This window comes from Nanorana parkeri, unplaced genomic scaffold (genome assembly GCF_000935625.1).
Source record: "Nanorana parkeri isolate BGI_ZX_2015 unplaced genomic scaffold, ASM93562v1 scaffold169, whole genome shotgun sequence".
NCBI classification, from domain to species: Eukaryota; Metazoa; Chordata; class Amphibia; order Anura; family Dicroglossidae; genus Nanorana; species Nanorana parkeri.
Genome location: NW_017306437.1, coordinates 375,652 through 392,613, shown reverse-complemented (window position 1 = coordinate 392,613; position 16,962 = coordinate 375,652). Strand labels below are relative to the sequence as shown.

At 42.2% G+C, this 16,962-nt stretch overlaps 1 protein-coding gene across 1 annotated transcript in view; it reads left to right on the top strand.

Moving 5' to 3' along the window:
- Window positions 1–16,962, top strand: part of ZMYM2 (zinc finger MYM-type containing 2) — a 73,486-nt gene that overhangs the window by 8,055 nt on the left and 48,469 nt on the right. Inside the window, exons 2-4 of the mRNA XM_018554670.1 lie at window positions 10,031–10,868; window positions 14,214–14,499; window positions 16,570–16,732. Coding sequence (XP_018410172.1) covers window positions 10,109–10,868; window positions 14,214–14,499; window positions 16,570–16,732 — 1,209 coding nt within the window. The 5' untranslated portion in view covers window positions 10,031–10,108. The remainder of the gene's footprint in view (window positions 1–10,030; window positions 10,869–14,213; window positions 14,500–16,569; window positions 16,733–16,962) is intronic.

The following is a 16,962-nucleotide window of genomic DNA, read 5'->3' as shown; positions in this document are numbered from 1 at the left end:
ACATGGAATATTCTGCACAAAGTCGTTTCTTCGATTCCACATTTATGCATTTCATTTTAAACAACCTAAATAAGAAAAGCCCTTTCCTCATCATGACTACAGAAAAATGAAGCGGAGACCATGGAGCAGGGGTACACCATTAGAACAGTCTTAGGGCTTGAGGAAATATATTTATGCTGCTTTACTCATGACTGAAAACAATTTAACATCTATCTGCTGGATAATACTTGCAATTACCGTATTTTTCCGTCTATAAGACGCCCCCATGTATAGGACGCCCCCCACTTTTCTTACCCAAAATTCAGAAATCAATATTTTCCATGCTCTTTTGCATAACTGATTACATCCAGTTTAAATTTTGCAGAGTAAGATAGCCCCTTCCTGGTATTCACCGGGATTTTTATTTTGTTTTCTGACATTTTATGGGCTCAGAATGCTCCGACATTACCGCTTCCTGTTACATCTGGGCACTGGCTACAGGCTCTCTGCAGCATCAGCTGACGTCGGGTACATAAGGCTCATGATTGGAGGAAACCTGTTAGCTTGTCTCTGCAATCGGAAGTTTCACTCGTGAGGCTAGTTTGCAGAGGTATCGATAGTTTTGAAACTGCGGTTCTCCTCTCGGCCCCCCGTGTATAAGACGCCCCTCCATTTTTAGGTAAATATTTTAATGAAAAAGTATAGTCTTATACACGGAAAAATACAGTATGCAATACATTGTTATTGGGTTTTCAAAATGGACAAAGAAGATAAAACAAATCTAGTATCACATTAGCATGGTTGCAATATCTACACAAACCAGCAGTACAGTTTAATCATGTCCAAGTAAGAGGAGGGATATGTCAGAAGGGGTTAGGGAGAAGGAAGTGGGTATGACTGGAGGGTATGAGGCAGCACAATCATGAGATAAAGTAGAGGAAGGGTAGTTAGAGCAAAGAGAATGAGAGAGGCCCATAGTTCAAGCAACAACCGAAGGACGCCAGAAATTCAATTTCTTATCAAAATATGTTGCAAAGCCATTTTTAAGTGCATGCTGCTCACCTGATCATGCTCCCTTGCTACTTTATCAGATCTTTTGGCAAATAGCAGATGCTTCCTGGTATGGAGTATTATGTGCAATGTGCCAGGGTGCAATGCTGCAGCTTAGTGGCTAGTCTCCAGGCCCAACTCTGACAATGGGCACTGCGCATCAGTGAAGTGGCGGGGAAGGTGATTTTCAATGGCTGGGGGGGTCCTACAGGAGACCTCTTTAACCACTTGAAGTCTGCGGTGTTAAACCCCCTTCCTGTCCAGGCCATTTTTCAGTGTTCAGCGCTGCAGTACTTTGACATTTATTCCGTCATGCAACACTGTAATGAAATTAATTTTAGATCATTTTTTTGGGGGACAGATAGAGCTTTCTTTTGGTGGTATTTAGTCACCACTGGGTTTTTTTATTTTTTACTGTATTAACCTCCTTGCCGGTAATCCCGAGTGTGGCTCGGGGTTAATTTTCAGTACCATAAGCAGTAACCCCGAGCCACAGTCGGGATTACAGTTTTTAGTGTTCCGTCCCTTGCGAGCGTCCGCGTCTCAAGAGGGTGGAACCGGCGGGAATTTCAAAAGTAAAAATAACGAAGAAAAAAATAGAACAAAAAAAAATGAAAAAAAAATATTGAATAATCAGAGAACCAGGGAGGTTAAGGAAAAATTACCGAAAATTGAAAGAAAAAAACAACAACTTTCCCCTATATTAAATTAAAGAACTTCTATTATTACCCAATTTTTTGGTGAAATATAAGAGACGGGAAAGCAAAACAAACGCACTCAACAATTTGTTACCAGTTATACAGTAAGGTGCACACGAAATGGGCTTTGAACAGTAGAAAGGCATCATGGCACACTCACAGACCAGCATGTAAAACAACTTGTCTCACCACTAAGGACAATGACAGAGGTTTGGATACACGTCTTCTGCAAAGGATGTGTAAGCCGCACTGCCGCGCCAAGGCACCTCTTATAGTGCGGTCCTAACTCTAAACTATGAGAGTCTCCATCTTGGAGCACATGGGGGCAGAAGATATCAAATTGGGTGCAGGCCTGTCAGGAGGACGCCCCACCTCCTTAAAGGTACAGAAACACACAAGGGATCCCGCACATCCCATTGGCAGCTGAGAAACCCCATGCGTCGCTGCACCAAATCGGTAAAGCACGTCGGGGTAAAAAGACACCAAACATGTCAAGCCTTAAAATTGTGCGCACAAGAAACCTCAAAACTACAATACCCAAAATTGTCCACCGGTTGTTTTCGCGCGCTGGCGCATCGGACACGTATTTACGTTTATATGTGCTTAAACGTGGGGGTAGGGGACTTAAAACATTTTGGGGTTTTTTTATATGACTTTTTTTTTTTACACTTAATGTTATTGCTATCACATATGGGGATAACAATCCCCCTATATAATAGCAAAGGCACACTGACAGGTCCTCTTTATGGAGACATTAGGGGTCTCCAAGACCCCTAATGTCATCTAGGGACCCCCACAGCAGCTGATGAAGCAGAGATCTGCTTCATCAGCTTCTTCTCTCTGGCTACAGCAGCCAGAGGACTGACAGGTGAATGCGGAAGTGATGTAATATACATCACTTCCGCATTCACAGTACGGAGGGAAATCGGCAAGGAGGAAGATGCTGATCTTCCTCCTGACACCCTCCCGGGCCGCAGATGGGGTAGCGGATCCCGCGATTGAAGGTGAGGGTGAAGGAGGGGGGGCAGCGGCACTGCAGGAGGGGGGGAGGGTGGAAGAGCAGCCACAACATACAAGCGATCGTCGGCTATAGAGTCAAACAGCCGAATGGACCGATCTTTTCTGCCCATGCACGCGCGCTAGATCAGAAAAAAAAAGGCGTCTTATTATGGCAACCCACCCATGTGAGTTTGCTGTCCATCTGTTTTTTCACAACGTGCGGACGGCCTCGCTTCCATGACAGTTTGCTCCTTCCGGAATGGTGACTTCGTTGTGAAGCAAGGATATAAACAGCCCTGTAATCTGCAAATTTTATTATCTCTACAAGGCACATTTTCTGTTCTCAATAGGGCTGCAGCTAATGATTATTTTCATAATCGATTAGTTGCCCGATATTTCTTCAACTAATCGATTGGTTGTATGAAAAAAAAATGATCTCTAATCGATAAACAGAATAGTTGCCAACTATTCTCATAATCGATTTAGTCGATTAGTTGTTGCAGTCCTAGTTTTCAAGTTGCCCATGGTCCTGAAGTGGCACTGGTTCATTGGACAGTTTGTGGCAGGGGCATCCATTTTCGTATGAGCCTATGTTTTTTTTTCCACTAAGCAGATACCTTTGGCGCGGGAGTTTTGATGGCTGAAGGTATTTACAGAGATTGCAGAATGCCTGTGGACATATACATTTTTCCTTATCTGTTGTGGTTGGCCAGATCTGTTAATCATTTGGTGTCCTTGGGCAGCTTTATATTTGTGGCAGCATGGGGATGACCATTTCTAACAGGCTTAGAGGCCTGATTAAAGTGTATAATCCTTACCCACTCAATCCAAAACTAGAAAAGGTTTTTTTAGTCTGACATAATACAGAGCTTGATGTATACTTTAAGTCCATGTTTACTTTAGTTACATGCAAATGCAGTGATTTCACTCATTTTGCTTGAAGAAAAAAGGGGGTGAGAGAAGAAGACAGAGGAAGAGACAAGAAAAGCACAGAGAACGGGATATGTAGTCTATATGGAACTGGAGAAACGTGTCAGGGCAAAGCACAGAATAGCTTGCATTTTTCTGAGTTTGTTTTAACAAATTTGTCTCATTCAAGCCCCGTGTGTACAAGAAATGCGTCTATGCATATAGGACTGTTGTCCCTTTACTTGAATTCTTTAGTCGCTTCTCCAACTACATCATGTTAGCAAACCTTCTTAATGAGCAACTTTATCTTTAAAATAAAAATAAGATTGTGAGCTCGAAGTTTTTTTGGGGTTTTTTCATGGCATTAGAGACCTACTATGTCACTCCTGCAGCTTACCTTTCTGTTTGCAAGAGTCTTCAAAATGTACACTGAGCCACCCATGCAATGAGTTGACTCCCATGTGTGGGAGTTGCGTCATCCAGGGCTGGCAATCATAGCCGAAGATGCCTGCATTGGTGAGGCAGCCCATGTGCATTGCTTAAGCGGAGGAAACTTGAGCTCAGTTTCAAGCTAGTATTTCCTTTAAACTCGTCCTCGGTTCCCACCGGCAGTTTTCGATTTACAGGAGTCTTAGCAGTGTGATTTAACTACCTGTGCCAATATGCACTGTATGTGAACATTTTTGGGGGCCAAGCCTGGTGAACACCAAGCTAAGTATTTATTTTTTTTGCTTCGACCAAACTCCAGCAATGCTGAATTAAGTTCATGTTAAAAACCCCTCCAGGAGTAGCAACCCTTTTACATATGCACTAGGGATTGTTCTTTTTCTGAATGAACCTTATTTAATACCACACTCCAATATCTATCCTTTAGCCAACTGCATATCCACGGAACCACCCAGTGGGTTTAGTCCTAACTTGTATGACTTTTTATTAAGATCAGTATGTAGAACTGTATCAAATTACATAAAACTGTAAAAATGCCAAAACCGTTTTAAGTAAAGTCTTAAAGAGGTCCGTTACCCATATCTTCAAAATGACAACAAAGGCACCTTTAGAAAAGTTTAGTAATGTCAATCTACAAACACATACATCTAGATAATTGCTGGCTTTGTATTCTTTACATATCTTATTTTTCTTTTCTTTCCCAGTCTTCTGGTAGTGGCCATGTTAACTAAGGGCAGGTTAGTAGATATCCCTTTACTTCCTGGAACTCTGGCACATGTGACTAGGACATGTGGCCATGCACATCTCAGGGGAGGAAAATGTGTTTCCCTGAGATCTCATGAGATTACAGATAAGATTTCCCAGCAATGCTCTGCTGATGTAACATTCCAGGGATGCAGTGCATTTGTGCCAAAAGTGGTCCAGGAAGGAGAAAAGAAGAAATTGTAAGTAAAATAAAAATATGTTTGTTTAGTTATTGAATGGAAGATGATTTCATATCAGCATGCAGAGCTGTATGCTGATGTGATTTTTAGTCAAAGGGGGTGAAGGTCCGCTTTAAAACCCTTATCGGGTTATCTTTTGCTGCCTAGCCCTCCTGGGAAATTTTCATTTATTTCCTTTACTGGGGCCCAACAAGAAATGAGAACAAATCTCTTCAACATGAACAGACTTCCTATCTTAGAGAGTTGCCGTAAGAACAGGAGTCCTAATTGGAGGCTTATCCCTTACTTCTTGCTCTGGTGAGTGGTCTAAGATTTTGGATTTCTCATCACTTTCTGCCTTTGTGGCACACCGGTCACGAGCGCAAATAAAAGGATGAATCTCCCCAGCAGGAACACAGATCGCATTAAAAATGTGGTGTTTTAACCCCTTCTCACTCTTTCCCCAGTCTTTTAAACTGGCCATATACTTGGTTTTCCGTTATAACCACTTTCCATCCACTGGAAATCTCCGAGATGACTGCTATTGGTTGGGCTAAACAGTCTATCACCCAAGAATTTGATCTCTCACTAGAATTCAGACGATTATGATGTTGGAATTGGGTAGTAACTTCATAGCTTTGATAGTTTTTTAAATGAACACATTGAAAGCTGAAAAATATGGTAATTTTCAAAGCATTTTGTTGCAATCTCATTTCCTTGTGCTCGATCAAAACCACCATTTTATGTCTTGAAGGAGAACTATGACCTTTGACAATGAAACTGTCACAGGTCGGCTCAATAGATCGGGAAGTGAGCGAACGCATACCGTCGCTTGCTCACTTCTCGATCCTGTCCCTGCAGAGAGCTGTGACTGTCACGGCTCCCTGCAGGGATTCCCCGCTCCTCTAGTGCTGACTGGCGCAACGGTAGGGGACGGGCACAGCTGGCTCTGCCTCTAGATAGGCAGAGCCAGCTCTCAATCCCACAGCTGGGTGGATCTGGACAGTAATGTCGGGATCCGTCCCGGCTGCGGCGTCTCAGTATACCACGAGCTGTAGCTTGCGGTATACTGAGCTTTGGGTGACGGGATGACGCTAGTTTGTGTCCCACCGTTACCTTTAGGAGAACTATGGGGAAAAGCTCTGACCCCATAGTTCTCCTTTTAAGTTGCTTCATATGTTTGACAACAATTTTAATTGAAAGTTCAATTGCTCCATCAACTTGCCTTGTGCATGGCCAGTTTAGAGCTGTTTGTTTGTTTTAACAAACTATTACCGCAAACATATTCAAGGATGCAGTACATTTTAATCCACTTACTTGTTGTATGTTTGCTCATCTAAAACATATCATTTTTGGTGTTCAGCTTGCAGGCTGAATGAGAGAAAACCGCCCTATTTCCCCATCCACACTTAACAGCATGATGGGGAAATCTTCCCTACCAACTATTCTGTTCTTACAACTGAAGCTTGTGGCTGTCGGAATACAAAAAAGGGACTTCATCTGATTAACTGCAGTCGCTGTTTGGTCAACAATTTTCCAACCGGCTCCTTCAATTTTTCAGTGGAAGTTTATTGAGCCAGCTGGTGTCAGAAGTTCCTCCCGCATTTAGTATTTTGAACAATTCACAGGAATCCTCGGTATTCTAACAGTGTATTGCCAGTCCACCAGAAGTCTCTGGCCCTCCTTGGAGAGGGGTGCTTGAGAAAAGAAACTCCACCAAGCACTTAAATTAATAAATTATTTTATTTAAATGGTCCTTCTGGCCAACACCTAGGCTGGCCATACACCTCAAATGAGGTCTGACATGATTTATGAAGCCTTGGGTTACTGGAATGTGCTTATGTAATCAACATACATCTTCTACTGCTGGTTTATCTAAATGAAAAGTGTAACCATTGTTCAGACTTTCAACCTTCCCCTTCTGAGAGCAGTTGGCCAGGAGGTCCTTAGACATGAGCTCTCAGGCAACTGGTGTGTCTACAGTTACTTTACTAATTCAGGGCCTTGCATGTTAAAGAATATTAGGAGAATTGTGTGGCTCCTCTTTTTCAGCAAATCATAGCTGTCGGCATTGGGAGTGGCAAAGACTTATCATGTCTCCCAATAACTAAGCTTGGGGCAATTTCTTTTTACTTAAGTTGTAGCAATCCTTACCCCTGTGTGTTTTATGTTCACATTGTTGCTCTGAGGGGCAATATTCTTGCTATATGAGGCACTTAATCTCAGTCCTAATTCAGGTTCCTGTGGACTGCAGTGCTGGCACCTCCAATTTAAATGGCAACAATTCTGGTACTTTGTTTACACCAGAGCTTAGTGTGCAGAGAAGGTGGGACATTCCACTGACATGGCTGCTTCTGGCAATGCTAGATGACTGGCTGTTAGGATAATCCACTAGTTTTTATAGCTGCTTGCCAGACACAACCAAAGACAAACAAAAGATCTGGGTACCTCTTGTGATAAACTTGCTATGAAATACTAATTTAGAGATTAGTATAAGCCATTTCAACCTTGGAAAACCTCCATTAGATTATGGTTGGTCCAAGAAAACTGGAGATACAAATAAGAACTGGCTTGTGTGACCATTTAATGAACCCTTTCTGAGGGAAATATGGGGGCTGAAAATACTGACCCTCTAAAACTTAGTTGCCTGGCTATTATTATAACCCACTGCCTCTGTTACTTTCCAAGTGTCAGATTTGGAAAAAGTTTACATGTCAGAGAAAGTCTTAGGCCTGGTTTTTATCATCCGTAATGACGTGCGTTACATTGTGCGTTGCTCTAAGGCAGCAAACCCATTTTGATTGGGTTTAAATGAACTCTGCCTTAAAGTAGCACTCTGGGTATAAAAAAAACCTAACCCTTGCAGTGGGGCTACCCCTGCACTGGTTTAAGTGCTTGCTTTCGTCTAGGGTCTAAAATAACAAAGGTTTACTAACCCGAACCTTGGTTCCCCCCTGGCTCCTAAAGTGGTCCCTGCAGCCTCCCTCTTCACTCTGGTGGTTTAATGACCCATCTAATATAGTGTATTAGACATGAGGATGCCAAGGAACCACCGGAGCGAAAGGGGAGGGAGGCTGCAGGAAATAGAGCAGGGAAGAGTTAAGGTCACATGCAAGGCCCCATATGAGCCCCATAAAGTTCTATGGAGCCCTGCTATGCAGGCGCTTCCAGCTGAGAGAGGACTACAGCGTGGGATGTAAAGCACAGGAGCCTGTGCTGTGGATCTCGGTAAGCTTGTGCAGGACAACATGTAACATGTGCGGACAGGAAGGTTGGGTTCTGTTAGGTCATTGGGGGGTGGCAAAAATGGTGCACTTTATCTGAAAGTGCACTTATTATTTAATTCCCCCCTCACCAATATATGCCTTGCTTGAAGGGCATTGCAGTAGGCACACTTCCTGTCTTGCAGGCACCCATTCTTCCTCAAGACCCACTGACTGCCTTAGACATGCCCCTGGGCTTTATGGGGTGTTGGTCACTGGATCCTTTGTGGTGCACATAACTTCCATGGAGCCTGTTTAATCTGCATGAGAGACAGTTACTGCAGAGCTTGCCCCCCGTTTACCCTGAATCCTACGACTCAGAAACTGCAGCTAACATGTACTCCCAGTTGTTCTCTTTCTCCGTGTGTGTGACTAGTGTCGTTTCTCAGGGAGTAGAAATTATTTGCTTTTTTTTTTTTTTTACTGTATTCAGTGATGATGTGTGCTGTGTTTACTTTTATAGAAGGGGAGCTCTGACTCGTGTCTTATAATTTGCAGTGTGACCTGGGAATGCAAACACATCTGATTTGTTGTCTTTTACTGTTCACATTTAGGCAAAGCTGTAAATGGGCATTACTGTGATATGCTGGCTCCACCCAACTGCTACCACAGGCCAGTATAGAGCAACATAACAAGATCAGGATGGTCCTTTTTTTTTTTTTCCTCCCGCCCTCAACATTAAAGGAGAACTATGAGGTGAGTGCTTTTCACTCACCTCATAGTTCTAGCCGACCTGTGACAATGACACTGTCACAGGTGGGCTCAGTAGATCGGGAGGTGAGCGAACACATACTGGCGTTCGCTTACCTCTCGATCCTGTCATGGCTCTCTGCCGTGACAGGGGAGGGGCTGGATTCCCCCCTCCCTGCTCCGCCAGCGCTGACTTGCGGAACGGACGGGGGGAGGGGGCGGGTACAGCTGGCTCTGCCTCCTAGATAGGCAGAGTAATCCTCAGATAAATGTTAAAATAAGGGAAGCAAGCTGCACTGGTGGGGGGTGGAAATGGGGGAGTATAAAATTACAGGTTGCCGCAGACTGCGTCGGTCTTGTCACTGCAGAAGCTAGCGACTGTTCAACAGTTAAGTGTTGGATCCTCTGTGTTTCTGTTGTTCTTTGTATAAACTATGGAGGCACAGATACCAGTTTTTTGGTATCGAGTATGAGTACCGATATTTTTTTCCCCCCGGTACTTGCCGATACCAAGTACCATTGCTGTGTGCTCCTCTTATCAGGAAGTCGGGCGGCGGATCATGACATGTTGGCCAGCTTTCTGATTGCCTGTGAAGCCGGTGTTCAAGCAAAAGGTCTGTCTTCCTGACCCGCCTCCCTGGCTTCCTGATTGGCTAGGAAGCCGGCTTAACTTGTTGCTAGGTATCGTGGCTTCCTGACCTATCAGGAAGCCGGGACGTGAGTCATGACGTGCCGCTCAGCTTCCTGATTGGTTAGGAAGCCAGGTTGCCTACCAACAAGTGAAGCATTGTGGAATGTCGTGATCCACCTCCCGGCTTCCTGATTGGCTAGGCCCCATGCTCCCTCGGCAATGCCGGTCAGCGGGAGATCTCCCTTTGACCGGAAGTTCCGATATCAGAGGTAAGTATCGGAGCATTTGGACTAGTACTTACCTAAATACTCAGTATCGGCACCAATACTAGTATGGGTATCGGTGCACCCTTATTATAAACTTAATTTGTATTTTAACTCTCTTGGCTTTTAACATTTAATATATACAGTATAATTTAATATTTTTCCCCTTTCCCTTAAGACAGGTTAATTTATCTGGGATGTACTTTTGCCCTTCAAATAGGGTTGATTAACAAACCGCTTCTGGATTTCTAATGCCATGGCTACAGGACTGAAAAATGTTGGCAATGCGTTTGGTGGTCCATCACCTTCAAAAACCTTCCAGAGCACACCTACTGTTGTAGTTGATGACGACGATGATGTCGTTTTCATTGAACCTGTTCAGGTTCCTCAGTCTGCCCCACCTCCTGCATCAAGAAGTACAGGATTTCCTCAATCTCTGAATGAAAATCACAGGGCAGAACTAAAATCACACACTTCCAGTAAAGATGCAGATTCTGGCAAGGGAACTATCAGCGAGACGATCATCATTGATGATGAGGAAGAACCTGAGCCCATTCGTGTGCCAGAGAAAAATGCTTCCAGTTTTAGTAATCCCAGACTTATGGACTCCAACAGGCCTATTGCAGATTTTGCATCGGCATCTACTTTCCCGCGAAACAAACCAAATACTGGGATTGTAAATTCTGGTATTACTACTGAGCCCGACTCTGAAATACAGATTGCAAATGTCACCACTTTAGATGCCGGATTGGGTACTGTAGGTGATGGTGCTCTTCAGAGTAATGAGGGGAGAGATATGAATCTGATGATCACTCATGTGACCTCTCTGCAGAACCCTGGCCTGGGTGAGGTGCCGAATGGATTACAAGGACCTAATTTTGGTGGCCATGTCCAAACCTATCCATCTCCACTTACCTCACAGAACAAGCCCACAACAGGACCTTATAATCCAGGACGAATAAATGTTGGTGGTGATGTTTTTCAAAATGGTGAATCTACAACTCATCATACTTCTGGTAAGTTAGAACTCAAATTTCGGCTGCTATAAAAAGCCTTTTTATGTAAATATTTGTTAAAGTGACCCTAAACTCAGGCGTTAAATCTTAAAAATGCATCAAGTACCTTAAATATTAACAAACATGTATCTCATTTGTGTGCACTCAGCTGTAGATCCTCAGATCATCTCTGAATTGGTGCCGACACTGTCCTTCCTTCTGGAGGGTGGCTACTTTTGTTCCCCATGGTCCCTGTGTGTGTTGTAAAGTAGTCACCCCTCCAAGCTCGCTCCTGTGAAGGACTACAATCTCATGTTTAGTTTACTAATTTGTATTGAGATTGTAGTCTATCATAGAGTGATCTTGGAGTGGTGACTACTACACACACAGGGACCATGGGGAATAAAAGTAGCCACCCTCCAGAAGGAAGGACAGTGTCAGCACCAATTCAGAGATGATTTGAGGATCTACAGCAGAGAGATACACAAATAAGATACATTTATGTTAATAGGGTTACTTGAGTACATTTTTACTCCTAAGTTTAGTGTCACCCTCAACTGTTAACTTTTAACTGAATGGTATCTGCTGTAAATTGCTTGCTGCTTCTGTGGCAGTAATGTTCACTGCCATCAAGGGCACCGTCAGTGCTTAACACCCTTGCCACTGCAATTTCCATTCACGGAGCTTTATGGAGAATCCATTATTTGAAGCACAAAAGGCCTGGTGTTAAATATTAAACCACATTTTCATATAGTGTGCAGTACTGTACTTTTCCAAAATCTTATTTTTCACTTTTTTTTGTTTTTAGATTCCTGATTCCATGCCATGCTATGAATACAAAATTTACAGCTGTAGTGATATCTCGGCGGCCATATGTAAAAGATTTTTATTGGATAATGTTAGTGATTGCAAAGATATACTGACGCCATCGTAATTATGTAGACCAGTAGTGGTACTTAAAAAGCTACGTTTGAGTGGGCAGCCCAGAAAAGGTGTATTAAGTACTTAGTACGATGAGATTGTTTGACTTTTCTTAGACTTTCCTGAACTGTACACTTTCGGGTAATTGAACCCTTCTGGTGGACTGCATAACAACACCTTACCCTTCTTCCAACTGAATAACTTGGCAGGGCTGACAACACTGCTTGGGATTTCACTGCAGCAAAGTTACTGTGTTGTCAGCCTTTAACAGAACATCAGGAGCACAGTGGCTTTATGGCAGATTATGAAGGATTTTCTGTACTTGCAGCATTTTTAAAGAGACAAATCATGAGTAATTATATACTTGTATTGTAGAGATGTACTGCTTTTGGTAATACATGTAATGTCCTTTTAAATTTAGTTTTAGTGCTTTGAGGGAGAAAATTAAGATAGACCAATTGTGTAGCTATTGCATACTTCCATGTGCATGCTGAAGTCTGCATGTCTGCCATTTTATCACTTCACAATGACTAGTAATTAGGTAAAGCAGTGACCAAACATGATCAGCCTGAACTCTGTTCATCCTCTTAGAGAACACGTGACTAAATGCCTGAACATTTAGGTGATGTGGCCAGCACTGGAAGAAGCCGGGGGAAGCATTTGCTCCAGGAAAAGTAAATAAGTAAATACTTCAGCTGTTCTTTCACTCTTTTATCCATCCCAGCAAAACTGCAAATTAAAGCAATATATAACAATTATAGGTCCACGTAAGAAAATGTTTTCTTTCAGTAGTAACTGCACTTGGCTCAATCTATGAAGCTATGTGATTTACCAATCGCTTAAACGAATGGCAGGATTGGAGTAGAATGTAATTTTTTCCTGTTGCTCCAGTTTGTTACCTTTTGGGCTATCGCTTTGGCAAACCACAACATGTACAGAAAAGCTGCAATACTGTAGTGTTGAGTGCTGGTAATATCAGGTTATGTTATGAGCATACTAAGGATGATTGGGATATACTTTACAGGATAAAAAGTGTATAAAGGATAAAAGTGTCAGGAGCAAAGTTGTCCACTATGCTGTGTTGAGATTTGTTTTTGTTCTTTCAGTGTTTTTAATACAGTTTTCAGTTCTGTAAATCAGATCATATATAATTAACAGGCACAGCGATGTAAGGTGCTTAGCTGAGCTGTCATTTCCTATGTTTTAGAGCACTGTGATCTGGAGTCTTATGTAGACTGGCATGTCCCTGACATTGGTAGAATACTGTACGGTGTTTAATTTTAACTGCCAAACTGAACCACTAGTTTGCACCGTTTGATTTGGTCAGTGATAGTTCAGGAAATTGGTAATTTCAAATGCATTTTCTTGTGAATGTTTATTGGGGTACATGGCAGACCTCTGGGTATAAGCCATGCCCCTACAAGCATGGATACTTGGGACACGGAACAGCCACTGTCATTCAACTTACTTGCTGTAAACCCACCCAGTCGTTTGTGTCACTACGTTGGCCTGGGCTTACAGTACTTTAGAGAGCGGCAATGACTTCTGTTGTATTGGGCACCACCAATATCAAAGCAGGAAAGAAGGGTCCTGGGATGCTGCTTTTAAGGTATGTTTAAGGAGAACTAGTAGGTGTATAGGGGTAGTATTTGGAAAAAAAATCTATGAGTTTTGCACAAATGGTTCATTAAGCCACATTGGAGATGCTTATCCTGTTTTTAACCTTTTGAAAGCTAGTTATTATGTAGAATAAATTAGGAATTCTAAAATCAAAGGAGCCAGGTTGCCAATGCTCCTTAAATAGGAACTTTACCCTTCTCTTTAAAATACCAAACACGCCTTTAGAAATTTTTAGTTATGACAATCTACAGACGCATACGTCTAGATAATTGCAGGCTTTGTATTTTTTGCTACGGGCAGATTACCAGATCTCCCTTTACTTCCTGGATCTCTGGCACATATGACTAGAACATGTGACCATGCACATCATGCCAGGGGAGGAAATGCCTTTCTCTGAGATCTCATGAGATTTCCCAGCAATGCTCTGCTGATGTAACCTTCCTAGGATGCAATGCTTTGGCACATTTCATCATTTGTGCCAGAATTGGACCAGGAAGTAGATGAACTCTATTTGTAAGTAAAGGAAAAACAAGTTTGTTTAACTAATGAATTTAAGATGATTTTAAATCCACATGCAGTGCTGGATGCTAATGTGATTTTTTTTTTTTTTAATGAAAGGTGGTAAAGGTCCACTTTAAAATTTACAGCTAGTCGCCTAAATTTTAAAGGTTCTCCCTAGTTGTTGTCAATTAAGAGTGCTCCTAAAAAAAATCCTGCTGGCTCCCGATATCCTTTTTAATATATCCACCCCGGTTTTAAGGTCGAAATGTGTTTTTTTGTTTTTATTTTATTTTTGTGTTTAACTTTAAATGTTTTCTTTTGTAGATGCCTGGCTATCTCAGTCGGCTTCATTTCCACGAAATCAGCAGTCAGGTGTGACTACCATGTCACCAGTAGCTTCTCTTCCAAAACAAGTTTTACAGCAGCCTCCACCATCACAGCAGCCTTCAAAAGCTGTTAAGGTGACATGTGCAAACTGCAAGAAGCCACTTCAGAAAGGGCAGACTGCATATCAGCGCAAAGGATCCACTCACTTGTTCTGTTCCACGTCTTGCTTATCATCTTTTTCACAGAAGCCAGCTCCAAAGAAGCTCTGCACTATGTGTAAAAAGTAAGTTAACACTTATTAATGATAGCTAGTGCAGTTAAAGGAATGTACCTATATACATGAAATGATTGCTTCTTGATCTGATTTCTTCTGATTACATCAGGAAACTCTTGTATGTTTTGGACAGCATGTACCACTGTAGATACCTCCTAACTGCTTGAGATCTGGAGGGGGGAAACTGATCCACTGTCAAGTGTCCCAGATGCTCACCTGAAATAAGGATGCATATTTTAGGCATTCTATAGAACGATGATTCTTCGACCAGATCTTGTAGGCCAACCGTCATCTCCTGCCTTTAAAGTTGTTCAGTGTTGGGTAGGGTATGCATGAACGTTCTTATGAAAAATCCTGTCAGAACATTCGATAATGCCATCAGAGAAATGTTTTTCCAAATGTCATTTGATTGTCGTATTTATTTAATGTTTCATTTTGGAACGATTAGGAAGTTGAACAAATGTTCCCAAATTGAGTTTGTTCGTTCGACGTTCTAATGGTGTATACCCTACTTTAGGCTCCACTGGAGTGCACAGCCCTGTCAGTATAACCGGCCAGTGTGCTGAGTTTACCTGTTTTAATCTGGGTGTTACTGCGCCGATTTTACAGGAGCTTAATACAAGGACTGTTTTTTTTTTGGGTCACCCTTTTAGCGTTGTGTGTTAGGACCAGATATTAATATTTAAAGGCTACAGAATTTATCTTAGGGGGTGCAGTTTACAAATCTTTAACACCAGCCTAAGGCATGCTCTCTAAAATTCATAAAGAGCATCGTAGGCACTCATTAGAAATATCTCCCGTCCATGCGACAGATTCATGTAACTGCAAATAAGTTCTATATGAATCTGGAATTGCCTCAGAGCTAATTTTGTCTGCAACACAGTTTACTCCAACATGGAAGGGGTTTATTTACCTCCATCTTTTTTTGCCAGCTGAAAGCGGCAGCAGCCGTTCCTCAAGGGTAAGTGTAAAGCTGCACATACAGTACTTTGCAAAAGTTTTAGGCAGGTGTGAAAAAATGCTGCAAAGTAAGAATGCTTTCAGAAGTTAGGCTGGGTTCACACCTTGGCGTATTGAATATGCGCGACCATCACGCGATTCCGAAGGCTACTTGGCTGTATCCCAATGGAAAACGCCCTACAAAACGGCCCAAAGTAGTACCTGGACCTTTTCAGGCGTGGGCCGTTTTGTAGGGTTGTTAGGGACGGGCGGAAATACGGCAAGGTGGGAACGAGACCATTGACTACAATGCAATGTATATTTTTGACCGTTTTCTAGAGCGTTCGTCGAGCGTAGAACGCGCTACAAAACGGTCAGGTGTGAACGAGGGCTAAAATGGTTAATAGTTTTTATTATTTAACAAAATGGAAAGTAAATGAGCAGAAGAGAAATCCAAATCAATATTTAGTGTGACCGCCCTTTGCCTTCAAAACAGCATCAATTCTTCTAGGTACACTTGCACATAGTTTTTGAAGGAACTCGGCAAGTAGGTTGTTCCAGACCTTCTCTCTTCATGTAATCCCAGACAGACCCTATATTGAGATCAGGGCTCTGTGGGGGCCAAACCATCACTTCCAGGACTCCGTGTTCTTCTTTACGCTGAAGATAGTTTTTAATTACATTGTATGTTTGAGGTCGTTGTCCTGCTGCAGAATAAATTTGGGACCACTCACACGCCTCCCTGATGATCTCCCGCGATTATAGTACGATAATCTGCAGGTGTATGGGGACCTTTACAAATACAAAGTACAGGTGCAGTAATGTTAACCCAGATCTTGTTGAATCACTCTTTACAACATTACTACATCAGCCAAACATGACAGTAGGTCAGAAATCATTCTTGGGATATTTTGACCTCAGTTCTGTTTTAGCTGATAGATTTCAGATGTGAGAGAAGATTTGGTGCCCAGAAAAGTAGCTGCACAGAGAGTGAGTTTGTGTAGACCATGAACATCATGACAATAAATATTGTAGTTTTCATTTTCTTTGTTGATGCCTATTTACTTTAAGATCACTTTGCTCATCCTTGTCTTGTACAAAGTATGCTTGTTAAAATGATTTTGTTTTTAATGTTTTCAGAGATATTACAACAATGAAAGGGACAATAGTTGCTCAAGTTGATTCAAGTGAATCCTTCCAGGAATTTTGTAGTACCTATTGTTTATCGGTTTATGAGGACAAGCAGAATTCTGCCAAAAATCAAAACAAATCAAGATGCACTATATGTGGCAAATTAACAGAGGTATACCTTATTTTCATTAGCAAATATTGTGTGTGTGTGTGTGTGTGTGTGTGTGTGTGTGTGTGTGTGTGTGTACGTACACCTTGGTTTACAACTGTTCAATTTGCACTGATTCAAAATGGCACCCTTTTCTGGGAGTGTTGTACATTGAAACCAAATATATATAATGTATGTCAATGGGAAGTGAGGGAGTTAGGTTCCAGGCCTCTCTCAAAACAAGGACTGGTTCT